The sequence below is a fragment of the Leptodactylus fuscus genome, chromosome 5, assembly GCF_031893055.1.
Source record: "Leptodactylus fuscus isolate aLepFus1 chromosome 5, aLepFus1.hap2, whole genome shotgun sequence".
NCBI classification, from domain to species: Eukaryota; Metazoa; Chordata; class Amphibia; order Anura; family Leptodactylidae; genus Leptodactylus; species Leptodactylus fuscus.
In genome coordinates this window covers 213462042-213489860 of record NC_134269.1, presented here as the reverse complement: position 1 = coordinate 213489860, position 27819 = coordinate 213462042, and the positions used below count along the sequence as shown (strand labels likewise).

At 44.1% G+C, this 27819-nt stretch overlaps 1 protein-coding gene across 3 annotated transcripts in view; it reads right to left on the bottom strand.

The window, feature by feature from the left end:
- The window catches only part of LARGE1 (LARGE xylosyl- and glucuronyltransferase 1), a 273247-nt gene that overhangs the window by 15406 nt on the left and 230022 nt on the right, over positions 1-27819 (bottom strand). For all 3 annotated transcript variants that reach the window (XM_075275348.1, XM_075275349.1, XM_075275350.1), the window contains 2 exons: positions 12147-12259; positions 10393-10518 (listed from right to left, as the gene is read on the bottom strand). In XM_075275348.1, the coding sequence (XP_075131449.1) occupies positions 10393-10518; positions 12147-12259 (239 nt within the window). The remainder of the gene's footprint in view (positions 1-10392; positions 10519-12146; positions 12260-27819) is intronic.

The following is a 27819-nucleotide window of genomic DNA, read 5'->3' as shown; positions in this document are numbered from 1 at the left end:
GGTGGTATTATGTGCCAGTGTTAGGTGGGCATTGTATGGTAGTATTATGTGGCAGTGTTAGGTGGGCACTGTAGGGTGGTATTATGTGCCAGTGTTAGGTGGGCACTGTATGGTAGTATTATGTGCCAGTGTTAGGTGGGCATTGTATGGTAGTATTATGTGCCAGTGTTAGGTGGGCATTGTATGGTAGTATTATGTGCCAGTGTTAGGTGGGCATTGTAGGGTAGTATTATGTGCCAGTGTTAGGTGGGCACTGTATGGTAGTATTATGTGCCAGTGTTAGGTGGGCACTGTATGGTAGTATGTGCCAGTGTTAGGTGGGCATTGTATGGTAGTATTATGTGGCAGTGTTAGGCGGGCATTGTAGGGTAGTATTATGTGCCAGTGTTAGGTGGGCACTGTATGGTAGTATTATGTGGCAGTGTTAGGCGGGCACTGTATGGTAGTATTATGTGCCAGTGTTAGGTGGACATTGTATGGTAGTATTATGTGGCAGTGTTAGGCGGGCACTGTAGGGTGGTATTATGTGCCAGTGTTAGGTCGGCATTGTATGGTAGTATTATGTGCCAGTGTTAGGTGGGCATTGTATGGTAGTATTATGTGCCAGTGTTAGGTGGGCACTGTATGGTAGTATTATGTGCCAGGGTTAGGTGGGCATTGTATGGTAGTATTATGTGGCAGGGTTAGGTGGGCACTGTATGGTAGTATTATGTGCCAGGGTTAGGTGGGCATTGTATGGTAGTATTATGTGGCAGTGTTAGGCGGGCACTGTATGGTAGTATTATGTGGCAGTGTTAGGCGGGCACTGTATGGTAGTATTATGTGCCAGTGTTAGGTGGGCATTGTATGGTAGTATTATGTGGCAGGGTTAGGTGGGCACTGTATGGTAGTATTATGTGCCAGGGTTAGGTGGGCACTGTATGGTAGTATTATGTGCTTTCAGTTTGGCGGCCATCACTGACCTCGGCCTTACTCCAGACATAAGAGGTGGTGGCAGTGACAGAACCTGTACCCAGCACACCCTGCACACGTCCAACCTTGTCCTCACAGCTCACTACAGGACATGTGACCCGCAGCGTCCACTAGATGGCAGTAGAGCGCTCCACAAGCCGCAACATCTCCCAACACAAAAAAAATCCAACTAACCTTCAAATCTCCCTCATTTATCTGTAAGTCACCGATATACGGAGCTGTCACCTCCAGCTGCACTGCCGAAATCTCACACATTGGGGTGTTTGACCAAGAAAATTAAAGTGGTTTAACCTCTTCCTGGCCAGGAGAGGCGGACGTGTATTGATGAGGGGTAGTTAGCGGGGGCGGCGGCCGCTCACATGTCACGGGGCCCAATGTGGAGGGAATGTCATCAAACATTTCTGATCGTATCCGGAAAACAGGAATCTGAGCGCGGCGGAATAAAGAGTCACGTACTGAGCCCTGCGCAAAACGTGGAACAGCGCCCCCTGTCATGTGCCGTCCATATCACTAGGGACCACATAGGCAGCAAGAGCACAGGGACTGCTACGTCTGATGTGTATGATGAGGTTCTGCAGCAGCTGAGGGGTGTATGATGATGATCTGGCCATATACGGCTGTATTGCGCGGGCAGTATATAACAATATAATCCTGGTATTATATGGAGCTTTATATTTCAGCTCTATATGGTGACGTTATATTGGCACTACATTGTCTACATTATATGTATATGACCGTATTATCCTGACACTATATGGACGAATTATTTGGGTTACATATGACACTATTATCTTGCACTATATAGCTATATTATTTGGGCTATGACAATATTATCCTGACACTGTATGTCAGTGTTATGTGGGTTGTATATGGCGGTATTATATTATCAGTCAGTATTATCCTGACACTGTATGTCAGTGTTATGTGGGTTGTATATGGCGGTATTATATTATCAGTCAGTATTATCCTGACACTGTATGTTTGTGTTATGTGGGTTGTATATGTCGGTATTATATTATCAGTTTGTATTATCCTGACACTATATGGAAGAATTATTTGGGTTATATACTGTATGACACTATTATCTTGCACTATATAGCTATATTATTTGGACAATATTATCCTGACACTGTATGTTGGTGTTATATGGGTTGTATATGGCGGTATTATATTATCAGTCAGTATTATCCTGACACTGTATGTTGGTGTTATGTGGGTTGTATATGGCGGTATTATATTATCAGTTAGTATTATCCTGACACTGTATGTTGGTGTTATGTGGGTTGTATAGCGGTATTATATTATCAGTTAGTATTATCCTGACACTGTATGTTGGTGTTATGTGGGTTGTATAGCGGTATTATATTATCAGTTAGTATCATCCTGACACTGTATGTTGGTGTTATGTGGGTTGTATATGGCGGTATTATATTATCAGTTAGTATTATCCTGACACTGTATGTTGGTGTTATGTGGGTTGTATAGCGGTATTATATTATCAGTTAGTATTATCCTGACACTGTATGTCGGTGTTATGTGGGTTGTATATGGCGGTATTATATTATCAGTCAGTATTATCCTGACACTGTATGTTTGTGTTATGTGGGTTGTATATGTCGGTATTATATTATCAGTTTGTATTATCCTGACACTATATGGAAGAATTATTTGGGTTATATACTGTATGACACTATTATCTTGCACTATATAGCTATATTATTTGGACAATATTATCCTGACACTGTATGTTGGTGTTATGTGGGTTGTATAGCGGTATTATATTATCAGTTAGTATTATCCTGACACTGTATGTCGGTGTTATGTGGGTTGTATATGGCGGTATTATATTATCAGTCAGAATTATCCTGACACTGTATGTTGGTGTTATGTGGGTTGTATAGCGGTATTATATTATCAGTTAGTATTATCCTGACACTGTATGTCGGTGTTATGTGGGTTGTATATGGCGGTATTATATTATCAGTCAGAATTATCCTGACACTGTGTGTTGGTGTTATGTTGGTTGTATATGGCGTTATTATATTATCAGTTAGTATTATCCTGACACTGTATGTTGGCGTTATGTGGATTGTATATGGCGGTATTATATTATCAGTCAGTATTATCCTGACATTGTATGTTGGTGTTACATGGGTTGTATATGGCAGCATTATATTGTCAGTCGGTATTATTCTGGTGCTATATGTTGGATGAAATTACCAGAGAATCGATCTCTACCTCACTTGTTGCCCGCGCCCCCGTTTTCTGTATAACCGCCAGTGTGTACATCAGCGCGGCGCTCTATAAATATCCGGTGATGATAAAGCTGGCGGGAACATTGTAGTCAGTTTGAAGTCTCAGTAGTGACAGATCCTGCGGTGACTTTGTAGACACCTGCTCTGCGCACGGTCGCTCCGGGGATCGCTCTCCAGGTAACGTCTGTGCGCACAGCTGGCGGTGGCTGACTGATCCGCCATTGTTGTGTCATGTAGATTCAAAGACAATTCAAGTGTGTCTTACGGTTAAAAAATGTGTCTGCGAGTGAGCGGCGACTGCGACATGTCTGCCGTGTAATCGGAGCACGCCCAGGAAATGTACGGTCGTTGGCGGCAGAATGTTCCTGCCCCATACTCCAGTCACATCCAGAGCTGCAGCGACTACTCTGCTGGTTATCTATCTATCTCCTATCTATCTATCTATCTATCTATCTATCTATCTATCTATCTATCTATCTCCTATCTATCTATCTATCTATCTATCTATCTATCTCCTATCTATCTATCTATCTATCTATCTATCTATCTATCTCCTATCTATCTATCTATCTATCTATCTATCTATCTCCTATCTATCTATCTATCTATCTATCTATCTATCTATCTATCTATCTATCTCCTATCTATCTATCTATCTATCTATCTATCTATCTTCTATCTATCATCTATCTATCTATCTATCTATCTATCTATCTCCTATCTATCTATCTATCTATCTATCTATCTATCTTCTATCTATCTATCTATCTATCTATCTATCTTCTATCTATCTATCTATCTATCTATCTATCTATCTCCTATCTCTCTATCTATCTATCTATCTATCTATCTATCTATCTCCTATCTATCTATCTATCTATCTATCTATCTATCTATCTATCTATCTATCTATTTATTCCTATCTATCTATCTATCTATCTATCTATCTATCTATCTATCTCCTATCTATCTATCTATCTATCTATCTATCTATCTATCTATCTATCTCCTATCTATCTCCTATCTATCTATCTATCTATCTATCTATCTATCTATCTATCTATCTCCTATCTATCTATCTCCTATCTATCTATCTATCTATCTATCTATCTATCTATCTATCTCCTATCTATCTATCTATCTATCTATCTATCTATCTATCTATCTATCTATCTATCTCACAGATTAACCGCCATCGTGTCCCCCTTAAACTCCGATAATGCATATAAATGCAGCTCTGGGTGTGACTGGAGTATAAACCATGATATGAAAAAATAAAGCTGTAACACGGACATACAGTACACTGCAGCTTCGGATGTAATTGGAGTATAAGCCGATTACTCATGTCTCACGAGTGCAGCAGAATTATGAGTGCAGCTCTGGATGTGAATGGAGTATAACACACGTATCAGATTCCCACAGCTGGTATTTTCGGAGCAGGCCTTTGCAGCGTTCTCACTTTTCCAGGAATTTTTTCGGCGTGTAATTACTTCCAGCTTTTAGGCAGAAATTAGCCGAGCAATTAAATCGCTTTCTTAACACACGGAAAGATTTGGGGGCGGCCGGGGCGACATTCAACCGTCCCTGCGTGAGGTGAAGGTCACATTGTAACGCGCCCACAATTACAGCGCCAAAATTGGTTTTCTCATTCTCTTGCCCATTGTGTCAAAATGGCCGCCGACGGCGTAACTGGGAGCTGCGGCCAAGTGTCTTAACACTTAACGAAAACGAGGGTCAAGGGTCAACACACAGGAACCAATCAGGTCGCTGCGAGAAAGGAGAGCCAAACCTGATTGGTTGATATGGGCAACAGCACCTAGTACTGGATTCAGGAAATCTCAACCATTTTTGTTGCACATAGCAACCAATCACAGCGCAGCTTTCATTTTTCAAGAGCACTATAAGAGATGAAAGCTGCGCTGTGATTGGCTGCTATAGGTTACAGCTGTGCTAAGGCCCAGGCACCACACAACATATATTCCAGTATTCCCACTGTCGGAATGGGGCCCGCACTGAAAAAAGATGGGGCCACAATTCAGAATGGCCCCAAGAAAGGGGCGCAATGTTGAAGTATCTTGAAGGCGCTCCTTATATAAGACATCAGTCACATGGGGTGTAGACATGTGCACAGTGAGCTCCCCCTAGTGGCAGCTGTAGGTAGACAGAATTTTCTGATTTATAGCTGTGTCAGCACAAATTTTAGCCCTTTACCTCCGCAGATGACCCCAGAAAATGCTAATAATCCCTTTATACCCCTAGGCCAACAGGAATCAAAGGTGTGAAATTCTATCCCACCCTAGACCACCAGGGATGTTAGGTCTTAAGCCACAACTACACTAAAGTAATATGTATATTACTATTAACCCTTCACCACCACATACCACCAGGGTTACGTACCCCATACCAGCAGGGATATTTACCCTATACCACCAGGGATACTCACCTCATACCACAGGGATACTCAATCTATACCACCAGGGATACTCACCCCACACCATTAAAGATATTAACCCCATACCACCAGGGATACTTACCCTATACCACCAGTGATATTTTCCCTATACCACCAGTGATACTCACCCACACCATTAAAGATATTAACCCCATACCACCAGGGATACTTACCCTATACCACCAGTGATATTTTCCCTATACCACCAGGGATACCCACCCCACACCATCAGGGGTATTCACCGATACCACCAGGGATATTTTCCCTATATCACCAGAGATACTCACCCTATACCATCATGAATATCTACCCTATATCACGATAGATACTACCCTATACTACCAGGGATACTCACCCCACATCTCCATGGATATTTACCCCATACCACCAGGGATATCAAATATAAATACCTAAACATGTCTAGACCTCCAGGGATAATAGGTCTTCACCAATATCCACAGTAATCCAACACAGATATAGCCACCTCCCTACCCCATACCACCAGGGATATTGTGTATTAAAACCTGAACACCTCTAGGCCTCCTGGGATATTAGTGATATCAGGTCTTAAACCATAGTCACGCATAAAATTAACTCTTCAACACTCAATATCACCAGGAATATTCACTCCATATCACCAGGGATATTATGTAATGTATTGGGGCGTGAAGGGCGGACCCTACTCACTTGGCCCCACCCACATTTTATGAAGCGCTAACAGGTTTGAAAATGCGTAAAATTTAGGCAAAAATCTGTTCTGTGACAAAAATTGCCTCGTTTCTCTCCTGCAGTTTCCTGATCTTCTAGTTACACAGATAAACCACACGTTACCCTCCATCTCTCGCCCGATTTCTCAAGCTCGGAGTGATGTGGAGCGGCTTCTTCTTCCCTTCATTAATTTCTCCGGAGTGCTTCATTATGCCGCTTATTAATTACATAATATCTTTTATTATTGGATACAATGGAGAGCGAGCTGCGGAAGTTTCTTCAGGTGTAATAAGTCTGCGTGGTAATGGGGAGAAGTGTCACCTAACACGGACCGGTGCAGGCGTTCTCTCGCTGAGCACCAATAAAGCCGCCTGTAATTGGCACTCCGCTCCGCGCTAATTCTTTATTCTACGGCAAGATGTGTAAATAACAAGCGTGAACGTCGTCTACAGGCGGAACATGAGAAGAGCTATTAATATCACTCAGCCAGATCTGCGGAAAGTTACACGGACGGCAGAGAACTTCAGAGTACAATCTACTGTCACCTATCTATTATCTGACCCCTAAACTAATACAGACCCCAGACCAGACCCCTAAATAAATACAGACCCCAGACCAGACCCCTAAACTAATACAGAGCCCAGACCAGACCCCTAAACTAATACAGACCCCAGACCAGACCCCTAAACTAATACAGACCCCAGACCGGACCCCTAAACTAATACAGACCCCAGACCAGACCCCTAAATAAATACAGACCCCAGACCAGACCCCTAAACTAATACAGACCCCAGACCAGACCCCTAAACTAATACAGACCCCAGACCAGACCCCTAAACTAATACAGACCCCAGACCGGACCCCTAAACTAATACAGACCCCAGACCAGACCCCTAAACTAATACAGACCCCAGACCAGACCCCTAAACTAATACAGACCCCAGACCAGACCTCTAAACTAATACAAACCCCAGACCAGACCCCTAAACTAATACAGACCCCAGACCAGACCACTAAACTAATACAGACCCCAGACCCCTAAACTAATACAGACCCCAGACCAGACCCCTAAACTAATACAGACCCCAGACCAGACCACTAAACTAATACAGACCCCAGACCCCTAAACTAATACAGAGCCCAGACCAGACCCCTAAACTAATACAGACCCCAGACCAGACCCCTAAACTAATACAGAGCCCAGACCAGACCCCTAAACTAATACAGATCCCAGACCAGACCCCTAAACTAATACAGACCCCAGACCAGACCTCTAAACTAATACAGACCCCAGACCAGACCCCTAAACTAATACAGACCCCAGACCCCTAAACTAATACAGACCCCAGACCAGAGCCCTAAACTAATACAGACTCCAGACCTGACCCTTAAACTAATACAGACCCCAGACCCCTAAACTAATACAGACCCCAGACCCCTAAACTAATACAGACCCCAGACCAGACCCCTAAACTAATACAGACCCCAGACCTGACCCCTAAACTAATACAGATCCCAGACCAGACCCCTAAACTAATACAGACCCCAGACCAGACCTCTAAACTAATACAGACCCCAGACCAGACCCCTAAACTAATACAGACCCCAGACCAGACCCCTAAACTAATACAGACCCCAGACCAGACCCCTAAACTAATACAGACCCCAGACCAGACCCCTAAACTAATACAGACCCCAGACCAGACCCCTAAACTAATACAGACCCCAGACCAGACCCCTAAACTAATACAGACCCCAGACCAGACCCCTAAACTAATACAGACCCCAGACCAGACTCCTAAACTAATACAGACCCCAGACCATACCCCTAAACTAATACAGACCCCAGACCAGACCCCTAAACTAATACAGACCCCAGACCAGACCCCTAAACTAATACAGACCCCAGACCAGACCCCTAAACTAATACAGACCCCAGACCAGACTCCTAAACTAATACAGACCCCAGACCATACCCCTAAACTAATACAGACCCCAGACCAGACTCCTAAACTAATACAGACCCCAGACCATACCCCTAAACTAATACAGACCCCAGACCAGGCCCCTAAACTAATACAGACCCCAGACCATACCCCTAAACTAATACAGACCCCAGACCAGACCCCTAAACTAATACAGACCCCAGACCAGACCCCTAATCTAATACAGACCCCAGACCAGACCCCTAAACTAATACAGAGCCCAGACCAGACCCCTAAACTAATACAGACCCCAGACCAGACCCCTAAACTAATACAGAGCCCAGACCAGACCCCTAAACTAATACAGATCCCAGACCAGACCCCTAAACTAATACAGACCCCAGACCAGACCTCTAAACTAATACAGACCCCAGACCAGACCCCTAAACTAATACAGACCCTAGACCAGACCCCTAAACTAATACAGACCCCAGACCAGAGCCCTAAACTAATACAGACTCCAGACCTGACCCCTAAACTAATACAGACCCCAGACCCCTAAACTAATACAGACCCCAGACCCCTAAACTAATACAGACCCCAGACCAGACCCCTAAACTAATACAGACCCCAGACCAGACCCCTAAACTAATACAGACCCCAGACCAGACCCCTAAACTAATACAGACCCCAGACCAGACCTCTAAACTAATACAGACCCCAGACCAGACCCCTAAACTAATACAGACCCCAGACCAGACCCCTAAACTAATACAGACCCCAGACCAGACCCCTAAACTAATACAGACCCCAGACCAGACCCCTAAACTAATACAGACCCCAGACCAGACCCCTAAACTAATACAGAGCCCAGACCAGACCCCTAAACTAATACAGACCCCAGACCAGCCAATGACATTGCAAGAAATCCCCAAATTGATGGACCAGTAGTGGAGATAACACAGCAGCAATAAAGAGCAGTGAAGCAATTCTAGTGTGTCTGGGATCTGATATATATATACCTGATATATATATACACCATATACCTCCCAACCGACAAAGGACACAAAGAGCGCCCCAGGGCAAATTTACTCCACCCACTTCTACGTTGACTCCTCCCATTTTCAGCCATTTTTCTTTGTGCCCCCACACAGTATAATCCTCCTTCAGTCACCCTAACATTACATGCCCCCACATTATAATGTTCACCTCCAATTGCCCCACAGTATGAAGTCCCCTCTTCTGGTGTCCCAGTTTAAACTTGGGGAAACTAGAGGGGAATATTAAACAGTGGGGGTAGTTGGAGGGGGACAATAAATTGGTGGCGGCTGGAGTGGGACATTAAACTGGGGACGGACATGTCCCATCCATCTACCACCAGTTTAATTCCCCCCTCCATTTGTCACCAGTTTAATGCCCCCCTCCATCTACCACCAGTTTAATGCCCCCCTCCATTTGTCACCAGTTTAATGTCCTCCTCCATCTGCTACCATTTTAATGAGATCCCTCCATCTGCCCCCAGTTTTGTGTCCCTCCCCCCTTCATCTGCCATCAGTTTCATCTATTGGGACCGCGGGAGGTATGGGGCTAGCTAGCAAAATATTATCAGGTACATGTGCAACCATTAATATGTCCCACTTAAAGGGGAAGACTAAAAATAAAGCACTTCCTGGTTAAGTGGAGTCACATACTTTATGACATGATCTCCCTGAGCCAGTCAGGAGTATTGTGGAGCGTCACATGGTCGTCTTCTGAGTTGCTGACAGACTGAGAAGGGTCATGATTTCATCTTTAGCCCCTCCTTTTTGTCACTTTAGAGGATGTGACAATCTAAGCCACACCCTAAACTCATAGGACTGCCCACTTTGGTAGTCTAAGCCGCACCCAATTTCTGCTCTGTGTTCTAGGACAAAACCATGAAATCCTGGATGTTTGGGAGGAGCCATAATCTAGAAATAATCCCTCATCATTTATCATCACATGGTATCAAAGGTGTTATTGTTATTAGTGATATATAATATCTATATACTCAGCGTAACATGTGCTGTATATACATATAGCTGTCACGGACATTACTCACCTTCAGATCTGACACATCCCGGTAGCACTGCTCAGAGCGGGTGTGATCTGACAACTGCACATTCCAGAAACAGGGGAGCTGATGGACCAAAAACGGGTTCTGCTTGATGACGGCATTAAAGATGTCCTATAGAGAGAAGAGAGCTCACTGTATACAGGAATATGGTCTGTATATAGCAGTATTATAGCGGTTATATTCTTCTACATAGGAGCAGTATTATAGTAGTTATATTCTTATACATAGGGGCAGTATTATAGTAGTTATATTCTTGTACATAGGAGGTAGTATTATAGTAGTTATATTCTTATACATAGGGGCAGTATTATAGTAGTAATATTCTTGTACATAGGAGGTAGTATTATAGTAGTTATATTCTTGTACATAGGAGTAGTATTATAGTAGTTATATTCTTGTACATAGGAGCAGTATTATGGTAGATATATTCTTGTACATAGGAGCAGTATTATAGTAGTTATATTCTTGTACATAGGAGCAGTATTATAGTAGTTATATTCTTGTACATAGAAGCAGTATTATAGTAGTTATATTCTTGTACATAGGGGCAGCATTACAGTAGTTATATTCTTGTACATAGGAGCAGTATTATAGTAGTTATATTCTTGTACATAGGAGCAGTCTTATAGTAGTTATATTCTTGTACATAGGAGCAGTATTATAGTAGTTATATTCTTGTATATAGGAGTAGTATTATAGTAGTTATATTCTTGTACATAGGAGCAGTATTATAGTAGTTATATTCTTGTACATAGGAGGTAGTATTATAGTAGTTATATTCTTGTATATAGGAGCAGTATTATAGTAGTTATATTCTTGTATATAGGGGTAGTATTATAGTAGTTATATTCTTGTATATAGGGGCAGTATTATAGTAGTTATATTCTTGTACATAGGGGCAGTATTATAGTAGTTATATTCTTGTATATAGGGGCAGTATTATAGTAGTTATATTCTTGTATATAGGAGTAGTATTATAGTAGTTATATTCTTGTATATAGGGGCAGTATTATAGTAGTTATATTCTTGTATATAGGGGCAGTATTATAGTAGTTATATTCTTGTATATAGGGGCAGTATTATAGTAGTTATATTCTTGTACATAGGAGCAGTATTATAGTAGTTATATTCTTGTACATAGGAGGCAGTATTATAGTAGTTATATTCTTGTATATAGGAGTAGTATTATAGTAGTTATATTCTTGTATATAGGAGTAGTATTATAGTAGTTATATTCTTGTACATAGGAGTAGTATTATAGTAGTTATATTCTTGTACATAGGTAGTATTATAGTAGTTATATTCTTGTACATAGGTAGTATTATAGTAGTTATATTCTTGTACATAGGAGCAGTATTATAGTAGTTATATTCTTGTACATAGGAGGCAGTATTATAGTAGTTATATTCTTGTATATAGGGGCAGTACTACAGCTCTCATCCTCCTCACTTGCTTACATACATTATAGCCGGTCTCTTCTGCGGTGTTGCAGTAGATCCTGACCAGACTTAATGCTGACATCATGATGCCGGGCACACAGGCCGTTACTTGTACTATAGCCGCGCGGCGCTCGCACTTCTGTATTTTGTTGACATTAAATATTCATCTGCTCTTACTGGGTTATTATAAGTACAGGAGACACATGGATCTTGTTTTCACAGCGAGATATGAGGAGATGAGGCCGGGCATGAATATTACCACCACTGTATGTGTCACAGATATCATAGCGGCGCACTCACTTGATCAGCCAAGGAGGTAGATAACATGCTCATCAGCTCTCGCTCTGCCGTCAGACGCCACATCTGCTCCCATTTCATCTTCCGTAACTTGTCCAGGAGTAAAAGTATCACCCCTGTAAGGAGAGAAACCGATCAATGGATCAATAATGACAAAAAGATATAGGTGGTTATTAGTCTAATCATTCATGTGATCGATCAATCAGACACCTCGAGGTCCCCGCACAACCCTACAGCTCAGGCTATAGCTGTATATGAGACATTGTCATGTATTTGGTTGTGCAGTACGAGGTGTATCAGCACACAAATAGTTAATGATGCAATCAGTAGTTCATTAATTGAATCAACCAATAATTGTATCTACTAATAATCAATCATTCATCTGTGACATATAATAAACCGATCATAATTACCCAAACAATAATCCAATAAATAAAGCAATTGTGTAACCGATCAATAGAACAATCAACAAATAAGGAATCCTAAGCAATCGATGAGCCCAATCAATCCACTAATTGTCCAATTAATCAATCCAAAGGAGAAGTGTGTTAGGATGGATCTATCTATCTATCTATCTATCTATCTATCTATCTATCTATCTATCTATCTATCTCCTATCTATCTATCTATCTATCTATCTATCTATCTATCTATCTATCTATCAATCATCTATCTATCTATCTATCTCCTATCTATCTATCTCCTATCTATCTATCTATCTATCTATCTATCTATCTCCTATCTATCTATCTATCTATCTATCTATCTATCTCCTATCTATCTATCTATCTATCTATCTATCTATCTATCATCTATCTATCTATCTATCTATCTATCTATCTACCTATCTCCTATCTATCTATCTATCTATCTATCTATCTATCTATCATCTATCTATCTATCTATCTATCTATCATCTATCTATCTATCTATCTATCTATCTATCTCCTATCTATCTCTCTATCTACTATCTATCTATCTATCTATCTATCTATCTATCTCCTATCTATCTATCTATCTATCTATCTATCTATCTATCTATCTATCTACCTATCTCCTATCTATCTATCTATCTATCTATCCATCTCCTATCTATCTATCTATCTATCTATCTATCTATCTATCTATCTATCTATCATCTATCTATCTATCATCTATCTATCTATCTATCTATCTATCTCCTATCTATCTATCTATCTATCTATCTATCTCCTATCTATCTATCTATCTATCTATCCATCTCCTATCTATCTATCTATCTATCTATCTATCATCTATCTATCTATCTATCTATCTATCTATCTATCTATCTATCATCTATCTATCTATCTATCTATCATCTATCTATCTATCTATCTATCTATCTATCATCTATCTATCTATCTATCTATCTATCTATCTCCTATCTATCTATCTATCTATCTATCTATCTATCTATCTATCTATCTATCCATCCATCCATGAATGGTCCAGTCCCCCTCAGAAGTCTCAGGACCACCATTGTAGGGTATAGACCTTTCCTCTCACCCCCGGGGGGTTCGGCTGGATGTATTTACCACACTGTCTGGTCTTGGCCTTATTAATAGAGATGAGCGAACACTAAAATGTTCGAGGTTCGAAATTCGATTCGAACAGCCGCTCAATGTTCGTGTGTTCGAACGGGTTTCGAACCCCATTATAGTCTATGGGGAACAGATACTCGTTAAGGGGGAAACCCAAATCCGTGTCTGGAGGGTCACCAAGTCCACTATGACACCCCAGGAAATGATGCCAACACCTCTGGAATGACACTGGGACAGCAGGGGAAGCATGTCTGGGGGCATCTAACACACCAAAGACCCTCTATTACCCCAACATCACTGCCTAACAACTACACACTTTCCACATTCAAAAAAACCTCTATCAAAGTGGGAAAATACCTGGAAACCTTCTTTACTCCCCAAATGGATGGACACAAACCCCAATTTAAGCTCAACAAACAGTAACAACCACCCCTTTAAATCACGTTCTCCATGACAACCACAAATGGAATAGGCAATGGGAATTCCAAAAGCCCTCACCCTTAACTGTCATTTTGAGTGTGTGTGTGTGTGTGTGTGTGTGTGTGTGATATGTGGTAAGACCTTCCAAAATTCACTTTTCTAGCCCTTAACATGAGCCCTTCCAAACAAAGTTACATGACCTTAAGCTGAGCTACCAGCAGAGATTGAGGCCCTTGGCATGAGTAGAGCCTTGCACCAGCGTGTGTCCCTTAACATCAGGCGGGCCCTAAGTTCTGCGCTTTGCACAAAAGTTCCACATTAACTAGGCTGAATGGTACAAAGATTAGTAGGCCCGAGAACCAGGAACAGGTCTTGCAATGGCTGTCGGATAACGCTTAAAGCACATTGTCCACCAGCCAGTCAGCCTCTACCTCCTCTTACCCAACAGTCTTGTCCTCCTTCCACCCAAAATTCCCAATCTTCTCAGAACAATAACCCCAACTGTCCCTGCTCCCCAGAGCTGTTCTCCCTTCCTTTGACTGTACCGCAACCTGCCCCTCCATTTCGCGATTCCACGGACCTAACAGACGAGTATCTGTGTCCAGATGCTCAAACACTAGAGTCTCCTCCATTCCATCTCCGGTCGATTTGGTGGCGGATGACCAGCAACCCACCCTCATCGACGACGATGAGACGCAGTTGCTGTCAGGGCAGCCAGTTGACATGCGCATTGTGCAGGAGGAGGAGGCGAGACAGGAGTTGGAAGAGGAGGTGGTGGACGACGAGGACACCGACCCCACCTGGACAAGGCAGATGTCAAGCTGGGAAAGTAGTGTGGATGTTGAGGCAGGTGCAGCACCAAAAAGGGTAGCTAGAGGCAGAGACATGTCCAGAGGCAGAGGTCAGCTGCTTTGCCGAAGCCAGGCCAGACCCGGAATGTCCGAAGATGTTCCCTTTTGTACCCAGCCCAGAAAAACTCCCCCATCGAGGGCACGTTTCTTGAAGGTGTAGAGTTTTTTCAAGGAATGCGCCGAGGACAGATATAGTGTCGTCTACACAATTTGCCTCTCGAAATCGAGTAGGGGCCCTGAGAAGAGCAACCTGTCCACCACTTCAATGCACCGTCATTTGGAATCCAAGCAATGGAATCAGTGGCAGGCAGCAACGGCAGGACAAACGTCGCCCGCCGTTCATGCCACTGCCTCTGCTCACAGTGCTGGCGATGCACTCCAGAGGACGAGCCAGGACATCACTTCATCTGCCTCCGCCACTTTGTTGACTTCTCCCTCATCCTCCCCTGTTTCTGTCTTATCTCCTTCTCCTGCACCATCAAAGGCACCATCAGGCGCTTCTTTACAACAACCCACCATCTCTCAGACATTGGAGCGCCGGCAGAAATACACCGCTAACCACCCACCCACGCAAGCCTAGAACGCCAACATCGCTAAACTGCTGGCCCAGGAGAGGTTGGCGTTCCGGCTTGTTGAAACTCCCGCCTTCCCGGACCTGATGGCAACTGTGGCACCTCACTATGCCGTCCCTAGCCGTCTCAACTTCTCCCGGTGTGGCGTCCCCGCCTTGCACCAGCACGTGTCACTCAACATCAGGTGGGCCCTTAGTTCCGCGCTTTGCTGCAAGGTCCACTTGACCACCGACACTTGGACAAGCGCCTGTGGTCAGGGATGCTGCAGTGCTTATCTTTAATGACAGGCAGGGTGAATGTGGTGGAGTCTGTTCCCCGGGTGCAAACTGGGGTGGCCTATCTCCTCTCCCAGGCCAAAATTCATGGCAGGAGTAGACTGAAACCCTACGACGCTGCAACCTCCACCACAGCTACTAGCGGCAAACGCTAAAACACTGGTGTGGGGAGACGTCAGCAGGCGGTGCTGAAGCTCATCAGCTTGGGGGACAGACAGCACAGTGCCTCCGAGGTCAGGGATGCCATCCTGGCTGAGATGGCATTCTTTTTTCCCTGCTACACCTGGGGCCTGGCATTTTTACGCCTGTGATAATGGCTGGAACCTGGTAGCGGCTCTGGAGCTTGCCAGCCTCCAACACGTTCCATGTTTGGCCCACGTCTAACCTAGTGGTGCAAAGTTTTTTAAAAACATACCCAAATGTACCGAAGCTACTGTTGAAAATGCGGCGCTTGTGCGCCCACTTTTGCAAGTGCACAGGAGTCGCTGCTAGCCTAAAAACACTCTAGCAAGGCCTACATCTGTCCAAACACAGGCTGTTGTCCGTCATTCACACACGCTGAAACCCTACAATACCATATCTTGAGCAGGGTGTGTGAGCTGCACAGACCTTTGATGGAGTTCCATCTACAAAACCCAAGGGTTCCTCAAAGTCAGCAACCAAAGTTTCTGCACCATGAGTTTCCAGGGGTGGCAGAGTTATGGCTAGGGGAAGAGGCATGGATAGGGATGATGTCTAGGGGCAAAAGCAGTGTGGATGTGGAGGCAAGCTAAGCAGGAAAAACTGGGGGTACAAGCTAAGGCATGGACTGGGGTGATGTCTAGGAGCAAAAGCAGTGTGGATGTGGAGGCAAGCTAAGCAGGAAAAACTGGGGATACAAGCTAAGGCATGGACTGGGGTGATGTCTAGGGGCAAAAGCAGTGTGGATGTGGAGGCAAGCTAAGCAGGAAAAACTGGGGATACAAGCTAAGGCATGGACTGGGGTGATGTCTAGGGGCAAAAGCAGTGTGGATGTGGAGGCAAGCTAAGCAGGAAAAACTGGGGGTACAAGCTAAGGCATGGACTGGGGTGATGTCTAGGGGCAAAAGCAGTGTGGATGTGGAGGCAAGCTAAGCAGGAAAAACTGGGGGTACAAGCTAAGGCATGGACTGGGGTGATGTCTAGGGGCAAAAGCAGTGTGGATGTGGAGGCAAGCTAAGCAGGGAAAATGGTGGCTAGAGGCAAAGGGATGTCCATAGGCAGCAAGGGCAAAGATGCAAAACTCTCCCGTTTCAAGAATTTTCCTGACTTGTTTCCCCACAAAACATTCCTGGGAGGAGGGCTGAAACACCACCCTCCTCCTCCTCCGCTGTTAGATTTACCCCAGCTACGAGCTGAAAACGCTGCAACACTGGTGTGGGGAGACGTCAGCAGGCTGGGCTGAAGCTCATCAGCTTGGGAGACGGACAGCACACTGCCTCTGAGGTCAGGGATGCCATCCTGGATGAGATGGCAATTTGTTTATCCCCGCTGCCCCTGGGGCCAGGTTTTTTAGCTTGTTGGAGGGCTCTGGAGCTTGCCAGCCTCCAACACGTTCCATGCCTGGCCCACATGTTCAATGTAGTGGTGCAATGATTTTTAAAAACATACCCCAAATTAGCTGAGCTAAGGGTGAAAGTGCGGCACTTGGACACCCACTTTCCCAAGTCTACAGTACCTGGAGCTAGCCGCAATACACTCCAGCAAGGCCTACATCTGCCTGAAGCACCTACTGTTGTGCGAGGTCACCACACGCTCTAACCCTAGATACCGTATGTTCAGCAGGGTGTGTGAGCAGCAGAGACCTTTGATGGAGTACCAGCTACAAAACCCAAGGGTTCCTCAGAGTCAGCTCCCTCACTTTCTGCACCATGAGTTTCCATGGGTGGCAGACTTATGGCTAGAGGCACAGGCATGGATAGGGGTGATGTGTAGGGGCAAAAGCAGTGTGGATGTGGAGGCAAGCTAAGCAGCAAAAACTGGGGGTACAAGCAGCCGGTGACATCATCACTGACAAGCACAGCTGTCTGTCAGCTGACAGGCTGACTTTCACCAAAATGAACAGACAATGGATAGACTCATCATATACATGTCAGTTACATGACAAATTTAGTGCAATTTGCAAGTCCAAGATGGTTTGGAGATCTGCGGAGAGGAATCTCACCACCTCTTGCGGGTGCCATCATTTGGAAGGCAAGCCCTGGGCTCAGTGGGTGAGAGCAAGCGCAGGATAATCGTCGTTTGGCCTGGCGGCCACTGCCTCTTCCACTGTTGACAGGGCTGGCGCTGCAGTCCAGACCAGGAGCCAGGACACCTCCACATCTGCCTCTGACACTTTGGGGAGTTCACCCTTATCCTCACCTTTTCCTGCCATTTCTCCTTTTGCCCGCGCCATCATGCGCCTCTTCCCAGCAACTCCCCATCTCCCAAGCCTTTCATTTCATGCTAAAGTACAGCGCAACCCACCCACATGCCCAAGGCTTCAACGGCCTCATCTTAAGAAATCTGGCCCAGGAGATGTTGGAATCCCGGCTGGGGGACACTCTGCCCTTTTTGGGCAGAGTGTCTACTGCGCCACCGCACTGTGCCGTCCACACCAGCACTTTCCCCCAAACATGAGGCGGTCCCTAAATTCAGCGCTTAGCCCTAAAGTTCCATGTGACCAGTTACGAATGGACAAGTGCATGCGGACAGGGACGCTACCTTTCAATTTGGGCACAGTGGTTGAATGTAGTTGAGGCGTGGACCGGGTCGCAAAATGTGGTGGCCTGACTTGTCTCCCCACACAACATTCCTGGGAGGAGGGCTGAAACACCACCCTCCTCCGCTGTTAAATTGACCCCAGCTACGAGCTGGAAACGCTGCAACACTGGTGTGGGGAGACGTCAGCGGGCCGTGCTGAAGCTCATCAGCTTGGGGGCCAGACAGCACACTGCCTACAAAGTGAGTCATGCCATCCTCGATGAGACGGCAATGTGGTTTTTGCCACTGCACCTGGGCCCAGGCATGTTGTCATGTGTGATAATGGCCGTAACCTGGGATTGGCTCTGTAGCTTGGCAGCCTGCAACATATTCCATGCCTGGGCCACGTTTTTAACTCATTGCTGCTAATCTTTTGAAAAAGGTACCCCAATGTTCCTGAGCTACTGGTGAAAGTGTGGCGCTTGTGCGGATAGTTTTTAAAGTGTATAGTTGCCGCTGCTAGCCTCTATGCACTCCTACAACGCCTGTACCTGCTGGAACAACGGCTGTTGTGCGACGTCTCCACACTGCTGGCACTAAACATATCATGTGTTGAGCAGAGTGTGTGAGCAGCACAGACCTTTGATGTAGTTCCAACTCCAAAACCCTCGGGTTCGTCAAAGTCAACTCCCTCAGTTGCTCAACCATGAGTGGCCATGGGTGGCAGACTTATGTGAAATCCCATCCCATCCATTGCACTGGACACGAAACATTAGCATGCGCTCAGCACAACTTCGGATATGGCAGATGCGTTAAGCAGGGTGCAGGGTACAACACAGACCAGGCCCGAGCACCAGGAACAGGTGTTAGAAATACTGCAGCATCTGCCATTTCCTTCCAATTTTGGGGTTTTGGACCCGCCACCGACTTGTCTGGACCTAAGTGGGGATCATGAGACACAGTTGCCATCAAGGCAAGCTGTGGTCATGTGCGGTTTGCAGTAAGGGGGCAGTGCGCAATTGGAAGAGGAGTTGGTGGATGACGAGGCCACCGACCCCACATGGACAGGGGTGATGTCTAGGGGCTAAAGCAGTGTAGATGTAGAGGGAAGCTAAATCAACAAAAAACCTGGGTAGAAGCAAAGGCATAAACTGGGGTGATGTTTAGGGGTGAAAGCAGAGTAGATGTGGAGGGAAGCTAAGCAGCAAAAACAGTGGGTAGAAGCAAAGGCATGCAAAACTCTACCCTGTTGGAAGACTTATTCCTAGGTCTGGAACACGTTAATGGCCCCCCTGGACAAATTACTGCCACTCAGGGGCCTAGTGTCACCAGGAGGGACAAGTATAGGCGCATGTTGTGGGAATACCTGGCCGACACCAGCTCTGTCCTCTCCGATCCCTCTGTGCTCTACAGCCTAAACTTATTTTCTCATCTTTTTTTCTGAACTGCACATCTCTTGCCTGCTTCCTTTGGGATCTTAGAAATGGTGGTCCACTTCCACAGATGGTAACTTCAATAGACAGTGTAACGGGAGTAGCTGAGGGATCGCTGTCTTAACCACTTTTTGGCACAAAATTAACTTCCAAAGCCAAATATGGTGCAAGTATATGATGCAAGGACACCTACACACCTATCTCTGACACATTGGGGAGTTCACCCTCATGCGCCCTTTTGGCCTGCACCATCATGCGCCTCTTCCCAGCCACTCCACATTTCCCAAGCTTTTCATTGCAGGCAGAAGTACAATACAACCCACCCCCATGCCCAAGCCTTTAACAGCCTCATCGATAAACTGCTGGCCCTGGAGATGTTGGTGTTTGTTTATGCTTCTGGAGACCCAGGCCTTCCGTCAGCAGATGGCAGCTGGGGCACCTCCCTATGCTGGGCCTAGCCGTTACTACTTCTCTTGGTGTGCTGTCTCTGCCTTGTGCCTGCATGTGTCCCATAACATCAGTCGGGCCCAGAGCTCTGCGCTTTGCTGCAAGGTCCACTTGACCACCGACACATGGACAAGCGCCTGTGGTCAGGGATGCTGCAGTGCTTATCTTTAATGACAGGCAGGGTGAATGTGGTGGAGTCTGTTCCCCGGGTGCAAACTGGGGTGGCCTATCTCCTCTCCCAGGCCAAAATTCATGGCAGGAGTAGACTGAAACCCTACGAAGCTGCAACCTCCACCCCAGCTACTAGCGGAAAACACTGTAACACTGGCATGGGGAGATGTCAGTAGGCCGTGCTGAAACTGATCAGCTTGGGGGACAGACAGCACAGTGCCTCCGAGGTCAGGGATGCCATCCTGGCTGAGATGGCATTTTTTTTTCCCTGCTACACCTGGGGCCTGGCATTTTTGCGCCTGTGATAATGGCTGGAACCTGGTAGCAGATCTGGAGCTTGCCAGACTCAAACACGGTCCACGCATGGCCCACGTTTTCCAACTTGTTGGTGCCATGTTTCTTTGAAACCTACACCATTGTGCCTGATATACAGGTCAAAGTGGGGCCATTTTCGTAAGTGAGAACTAGCCTCTGCTAGGCAGAAAACATTCAGAGCACACTCCTCTCATCTTCGCACCGTTGGCTGGCGGAGGAAGACGAGGGGGTTGGAGTGGCATCTGATGTCCCTATCCCACACGAGGCTAGAGGGTGCACTTCAGTGCATCCCATTGCTTCACCACAAATGGTGTGAAGGGGAGTGGAAAATGGAGGAAATGGAGAGTGACCCTTACAGTTGGGGCCAGCAAAGGCATGCCAAGTAACACACTGGCACACATGGCTGACTTCATCTTGGGTTGCTTTTCAACACATATTTCACATCATGAAGAACAAATAATACTGGATTTTTTCAAGCCTCGAACCCCGGTCTAGGTCTAATGTCTGTTCCTTTCTTATATTAGGGGAGAGGGAAAAAAAATTACTTCAGTGATACGTTTAGCGTACATAGACTGACTATTAATGTGTATCCCACTTAGTGTTGTTAGGGTTACACACCGTCACAACCTGGCTAAAGCTTCTATAGCTGTTAATAAAGTCAACATAACTTTACGGTATCCAAAAAGACAGCTGGTACCGACAGAGAGCAAGACAAATGTCACCCAAAGCTGTGAGCTCTGAACACCCACAGTGACTTTGGCGTCATCATCATTATAAGGGAGCGGGTGGTAATAAATAACTTGGCAGTGCCTAAAACCCAAAAAGCTTATACAACTATATTTACATTAAGATACACAAATGAAACTTTTCAGTAGCATGTCATGAGACAAGCTGATAAGCTCTTCCTTTGTGCAGTGCTATTTGAAAGTTAAACGCTGCCTTTATTTTAATTCTGGAGAAGGTGCAGACATTAGATTTAGAACATGTTGTCTTCATTGTCCAAATCCTCTATATAGGTAACGTGTTTTTCGGGCCGAGCTGTCTGGGAACGAGCTGGTGCAGCACTGACAACCTGGGTGAATATGGCAAGAGCCTGAGATGTAGGGTGAATGAATCCCCAAATTATTTGTGGAATTCCCAGTGAGACAATGGCACTGTATACCAGTATTAAAAATTGTGGGTGCACATAACCCCCATATATTCTTTGAATTCCCAGTGAGACAATGGCACTGTATACCAGTAGTAAAAATTGTGGGTGCACATAACCCCCATATATTCTTTGAATTCCCAGTGAGACAATGGAACTGTATAGCAGTAGCAAAAATTGTGGGTGCACGTAACCCCCATATATTCTTTGAATTCCCAGTCAGACAATGGCACTGTATACCAGTATTAAAAATTGTGGGTGCACATAACCCCCATATATTCTTTGAATTCCCAGTCAGACAATGGCACTGTATACCAGTATTAAAAATTGTGGGTGCACATAACCCCCATATATTCTTTGAATTCCCAGTCAGACAATGGCACTGTATACCAGTATTAAAAATTGTGGGTGCACATAACCCCCATATATTCTTTGAATTCCCAGTGAGACAATGGAACTGTATAGCAGTAGCAAAAATTGTGGGTGCACGTAACCCCCATATATTCTTTGAATTCCCAGTGAGACAATGGCACTATATACCAGTAGTAAAAATTGTGGGTGCACATAACCCCAATATATTCTTTGAATTCCCAGTGAGACAATGGCACTGTATACCAGTATTAAAAATTGTGGGTGCACATAACCCCCATATATTCTTTGAATTCCCAGTGAGACAATGGCACTGTATAGCAGTAGCAAAAATTGTGGGTGCACGTCACCCCAATATATTCTTTGAATTCCCAGTCAGACAATGGCACTGTATACCAGTATTAAAAATTGTGGGTGCACATAACCCCCATATATTCTTTGAATTCCCAGTCAGACAATGGCACTGTATACCAGTATTAAAAATTGTGGGTGCACATAACCCCCATATATTCTTTGAATTCCCAGTGAGACAATGGAACTGTATAGCAGTAGCAAAAATTGTGGGTGCACGTCACCCCAATATATTCTTTGAATTCCCAGTCAGACAATGGCACTATATACCAGTAGCAAAAATTGTGGGTGTATATAGCCCCAATTCTATTGCTAGGGGACTTGCAGGGTATTTCTGAGGTGAAGGTGGGGGGGCACACCGTTGGAACGGGGATTTGGGGTGTATATATGGGGTATACGGGAATACACTGTCAGTGTGTTCCATTCAGGATCCTGGGAAAGCTGGGTTGCGGCGATTGAGCCCGTCAGTGCCACGTTACACTGACAAGCTTCTCCCTGGAATTGAAGTTATATGTAAGCCCAATATATTCTTTGAATTCCCAGTCAGACAATGGCACTATATGGCAGTAGCAAAAATAGTGGGTGTATATAGCCCCAATCCTATTGCTAGGGGACTTGCAGGGTATTTCTGGGGTGAAGGTGGGGGGGCACACCGTTGGAACGGGTATCGGGGGTATATATCGGGTATACGGGAATACACTGACAGTGTATTCCATTCAGGATCCTGGGAAAGCTGGGTTGCGGCGATTGAGCCCGTCAGTGCCACGTTACACTGACAAGCTTCTCCCTGGAATTTAGCTCTTACAAGAGCTGTTGGTTGTCTTCTCCTTCCTATCCTAGCCTGTCCCTGCCTACCCAGAATCTAAGCCCTAGCTAGCTGGACGGAAACCTCTGTCCCCGGTGAATTGCAAGCTCAGAATGACGCGAACCTGGGCGGCGCTGTTCTTTTAAATTAGAGGTCACATGTTTTCGGCAGCCAATGGGTTTTGCCTACTTTTTTCAACGTCACCGGTGTCGTAGTTCCTGTCCCACCTCCCCTGTGCTGTTATTGGAGCAAAAAAGGCGCCAGGGAAGGTGGGAGGGGAATCGAGTAATGGCGCACTTTACCACGCGGTGTTCGATTCGATTCGAACATGCCGAACAGCCTAATATCCGATCGAACATGAGTTCGATAGAACACTGTTCGCTCATCTCTACTTATTAATCCAATCTTCTTTCATTCCATCCACCAGCAGTTCAGTTTCTTCCCTCAAAGCCGCCATTTTGTTTTTAAAGACACAGCTCTAAGATAAAGTTTAGCCTTCCCGACCCCATGAGCAGATTCAGATGATTGAGCAGATTTTACATCACCGTCTTATTGCGGTAGATTCTGTGAGTGTCTGCTGATCTACAATATCTGATAATCCGGATTATCTGCTGCGGCGCCGGACCTCAGATGTAACGTCATGTAACGTTCCCTTTATCCTCCTCCTCCCCCACCCCCTCTCCTGCGCCACATTTTACATCTCAGTTGGTAATGGGCTCGGCACAGCTTGTCGTGAACTCCAGAAACCCCAACACCGTAAACGTCTTCCGAGAAAATAAGAAAACTGCGAATGTTCTTTTGGCTGAGAACAGACTGAGAAACATAATTCACACATTGCATAAGGTGCGGAGCCGGGGAATGTCAGCTTTACTTAACGCGCCTCCTCTCAGAGAGCGCACGGTCAATCCCCCGTATCACTACGGATACATTCATGGCCTAACACCCAGCTTTCTGTGGAGCCTGCACAGCACAGAAGTCTACGCGGCCATGTATGGCTGTAGATAAGTGACAATCTCTATGTTCACAGTAAAGCCGCCATCACTGATATCATCTTCTCTAGTCACAGCCAAAGCTGAGCTCAGAAAACGTAATAGTGACCGAACTCCGGATAAAGGAAAATAAGACATCTGCATAAACCACATTGTACAGTCTGTACCCCGATCTGGATTGTGCCGTCATACTATCCGGGTGTAAAAAGATAAAATTCTGTATATCTGCACCTGCCACTAGGGGGAGCTCATTACTAAGAATTACATCATAGATCTATCTATCTATCTATCTATCTATCTATCTATCTATCTATCTATCTATCTATCTCCTATCTATCTATCTATCTATCTCCTATCTATATCTATCTATCTATCTATCTATCTCCTATCTATCTATCTATCTATCTATCTATCTATCTCCTATCTATCTATCTATCTATCTATCTATCTATCACCTATCTATCTATCTATCTATCTATCTATCTCCTATCTATATCTATCTATCTATCTATCTATCTATCTATCTATCTATCTCCTATCTATCTATCTATCTATCACCTATCTATCTATCTATCTCCTATCTATCATCTATCTATCTATCTATCTATCTATCATCTATCTATCTATCTATCTATCTATCTCCTATCTATCTATCTATCTATCTATCTCATATCTATCTATCTCATATCTATCTATCTATCTCCTATCTATCTATCTATCTATCTATCTATCTATCAATCATCTATCTATCTATCTATCTCCTATCTATCTATCTATCTATCTATCTATCTATCTATCTCCTATCTATCTATCTATCTATCTATCTATCTATCTATCTATCTCCTATCTCCTATCTATCTATCTATCTATCTATCTATCTCCTATCTATCTATCTATCTATCTATCTATCTATCTATCTATCTCCTATCTATCTATCTCCTATCTATCTATCTATCTATCTATCTATCTATCTATCTATCATCTATCTATCTATCTCCTATCTATCTATCTCCTATCTATCTATCTATCTATCTCCTATCTATCTATCTATCTATCTATCTATCTATCTATCTATCTCCTATCTATCTATCTATCTATCTATCTATCTATCTATCTATCTATCTATCATCTATCTATCTATCTATCTCCTATCTATCTATCTATCTATCTATCACCTATCTATCTATCTATCTATCTATCTATCTATCTATCTCCTATCTATCATCTATCTATCTATCTATCTATCTCCTATCTATCTATCTATCTATCTATCTATCTCCTATCTATCTATCTATCTATCACCTATCTATCTATCTATCTATCTATCTATCTCCTATCTATCATCTATCTATCTATCTATCTATCTATCTATCTATCTATCTATCTCCTATCTATCTATCTATCTATCTATCTCCTATCTATCTATCTATCTATCTATCTATCTATCTCCTATCTATCTATCTATCTCCTATCTATCTATCTATCTATCTATCTATCTATCTATCTATCACCTATCTATCTATCTATCTATCTATCTCCTATCTATCATCTATCTATCTATCTATCTATCATCTATCTATCTATCTATCTATCTATCTATCTATCTATCTCCTATCTATCTATCTATCTATCTATCTATCTATCTATCTCATATCTATCTATCTATCTCATATCTATCTATCTCATATCTATCTATCTCCTATCTATCTATCTATCTATCTATCTATCTATCTATCTATCTATCATCTATCTATCTATCTATCTCCTATCTATCTATCTATCTCCTATCTATCTATCTATCTATCTCCTATCTATCTATCTCCTATCTATCTATCTATCTATCTATCTATCTCCTATCTATCTATGTCCTATCTATCTATCTATCTATCTATCTATCTATCTATCTATCTATCTATCTACTGTCTATCTCCTATCTATCTATCTATCTATCTATCTCCTGTCTATCTATCTATCTCCTATCTATCTATCTATCTATCTATCTATCTATCTATCTATCTATCTATCTATCTATCTATCTATCTATCTATCTATCTATCTATCTATCTATCTATCTATCTATCTATCTATCTATCTATCTATCTATCTTAGATCTTTCTCTTTAGTTTCCATGGTCTGGGCAGCATCGGGCAGGCTTCTGCCATAACCCCTGGCAGCCATCTCTCTATCTCCTCGCTGTGTTTGCAGGTCCTCACATTTCTGTTTCTCACACTGATAATGGAGGAATCTCAGGACACTTATAGCTGTGGGTGAGGGGTGCTGGATGGACTTTGACTACATCATAAACAGGTACGAAGTGCGTCCCCTTGCCCCAAATCTACGGTATGAAAAACAAGCACCCAGTGTGTATGGGAGGGGGCCTCATATTGTGGAGTCATTCTCAGGGACCCCTCTATTCACTGCTCCCCTTCACAATATATGTGCTGGTACCAGTATAAGATGACGCGAGGCGCCCCCTATAGGGCTCCTGTTTAGGTCTTGATTCCCCCCCCGACCCATTTCTTGGAGTCTGCCTCCCATTCCTTCTGATAAGTCCTTGCCAGACGCCGAATCCATTACAAGTGTCATTATTATGCATGAATGGCGGTGACAGGCCGCACGTCCCCAGACGCAGACAGGGCTCTCGCTCAATATCTGCCACCATTAGTCGCAGATTTTAATCATTAACCCGTTCAGTGCCGGAGTGAGCGGCTCCCATAGATCCTACATTATGTGGCACTGACTTGTACAGGGGATTGTAACGGGATCTCCCACAATTCAAGGTTCCGCCGAGCTCCTGCTTTGTGAATACAATACCAGAGCAGCAGTGAAGACTGACACCTACACAGGCAGCTCCGTAGAATAAATTAGAATTCAACTGCATGACAGTGACTGCTCATAAGCCTTTCAGGGCACGGGGACAGCTGGGTGACACCTCTCTCTGAGCCCTATCATGTCTTTAGTTGTCACCCGTGTAGATTGAGTTTTTTTTAAAGGGGAAGTTCTCTGATATGCAGACCTCTCCATTACCAGCAGTTCAGAGGTTCAGCACATGCAGACGACTTCAAAGACGTCTTCACTTTGATGCTTTCTGCTTATTTCAAACCATTTGCTCCAAACTTCCTTCAAACAGACTGAAAATGACTCATTTTGCATTTCTTGTGATTTCAGGCTCCGAGTCCGGGAGACTTTTATTAAGTAAACACCTTTAATCCTGAAAATGGGCGACGGATATTACATGCAAATCGCTGTCATCTAAAGAAAATTCATTC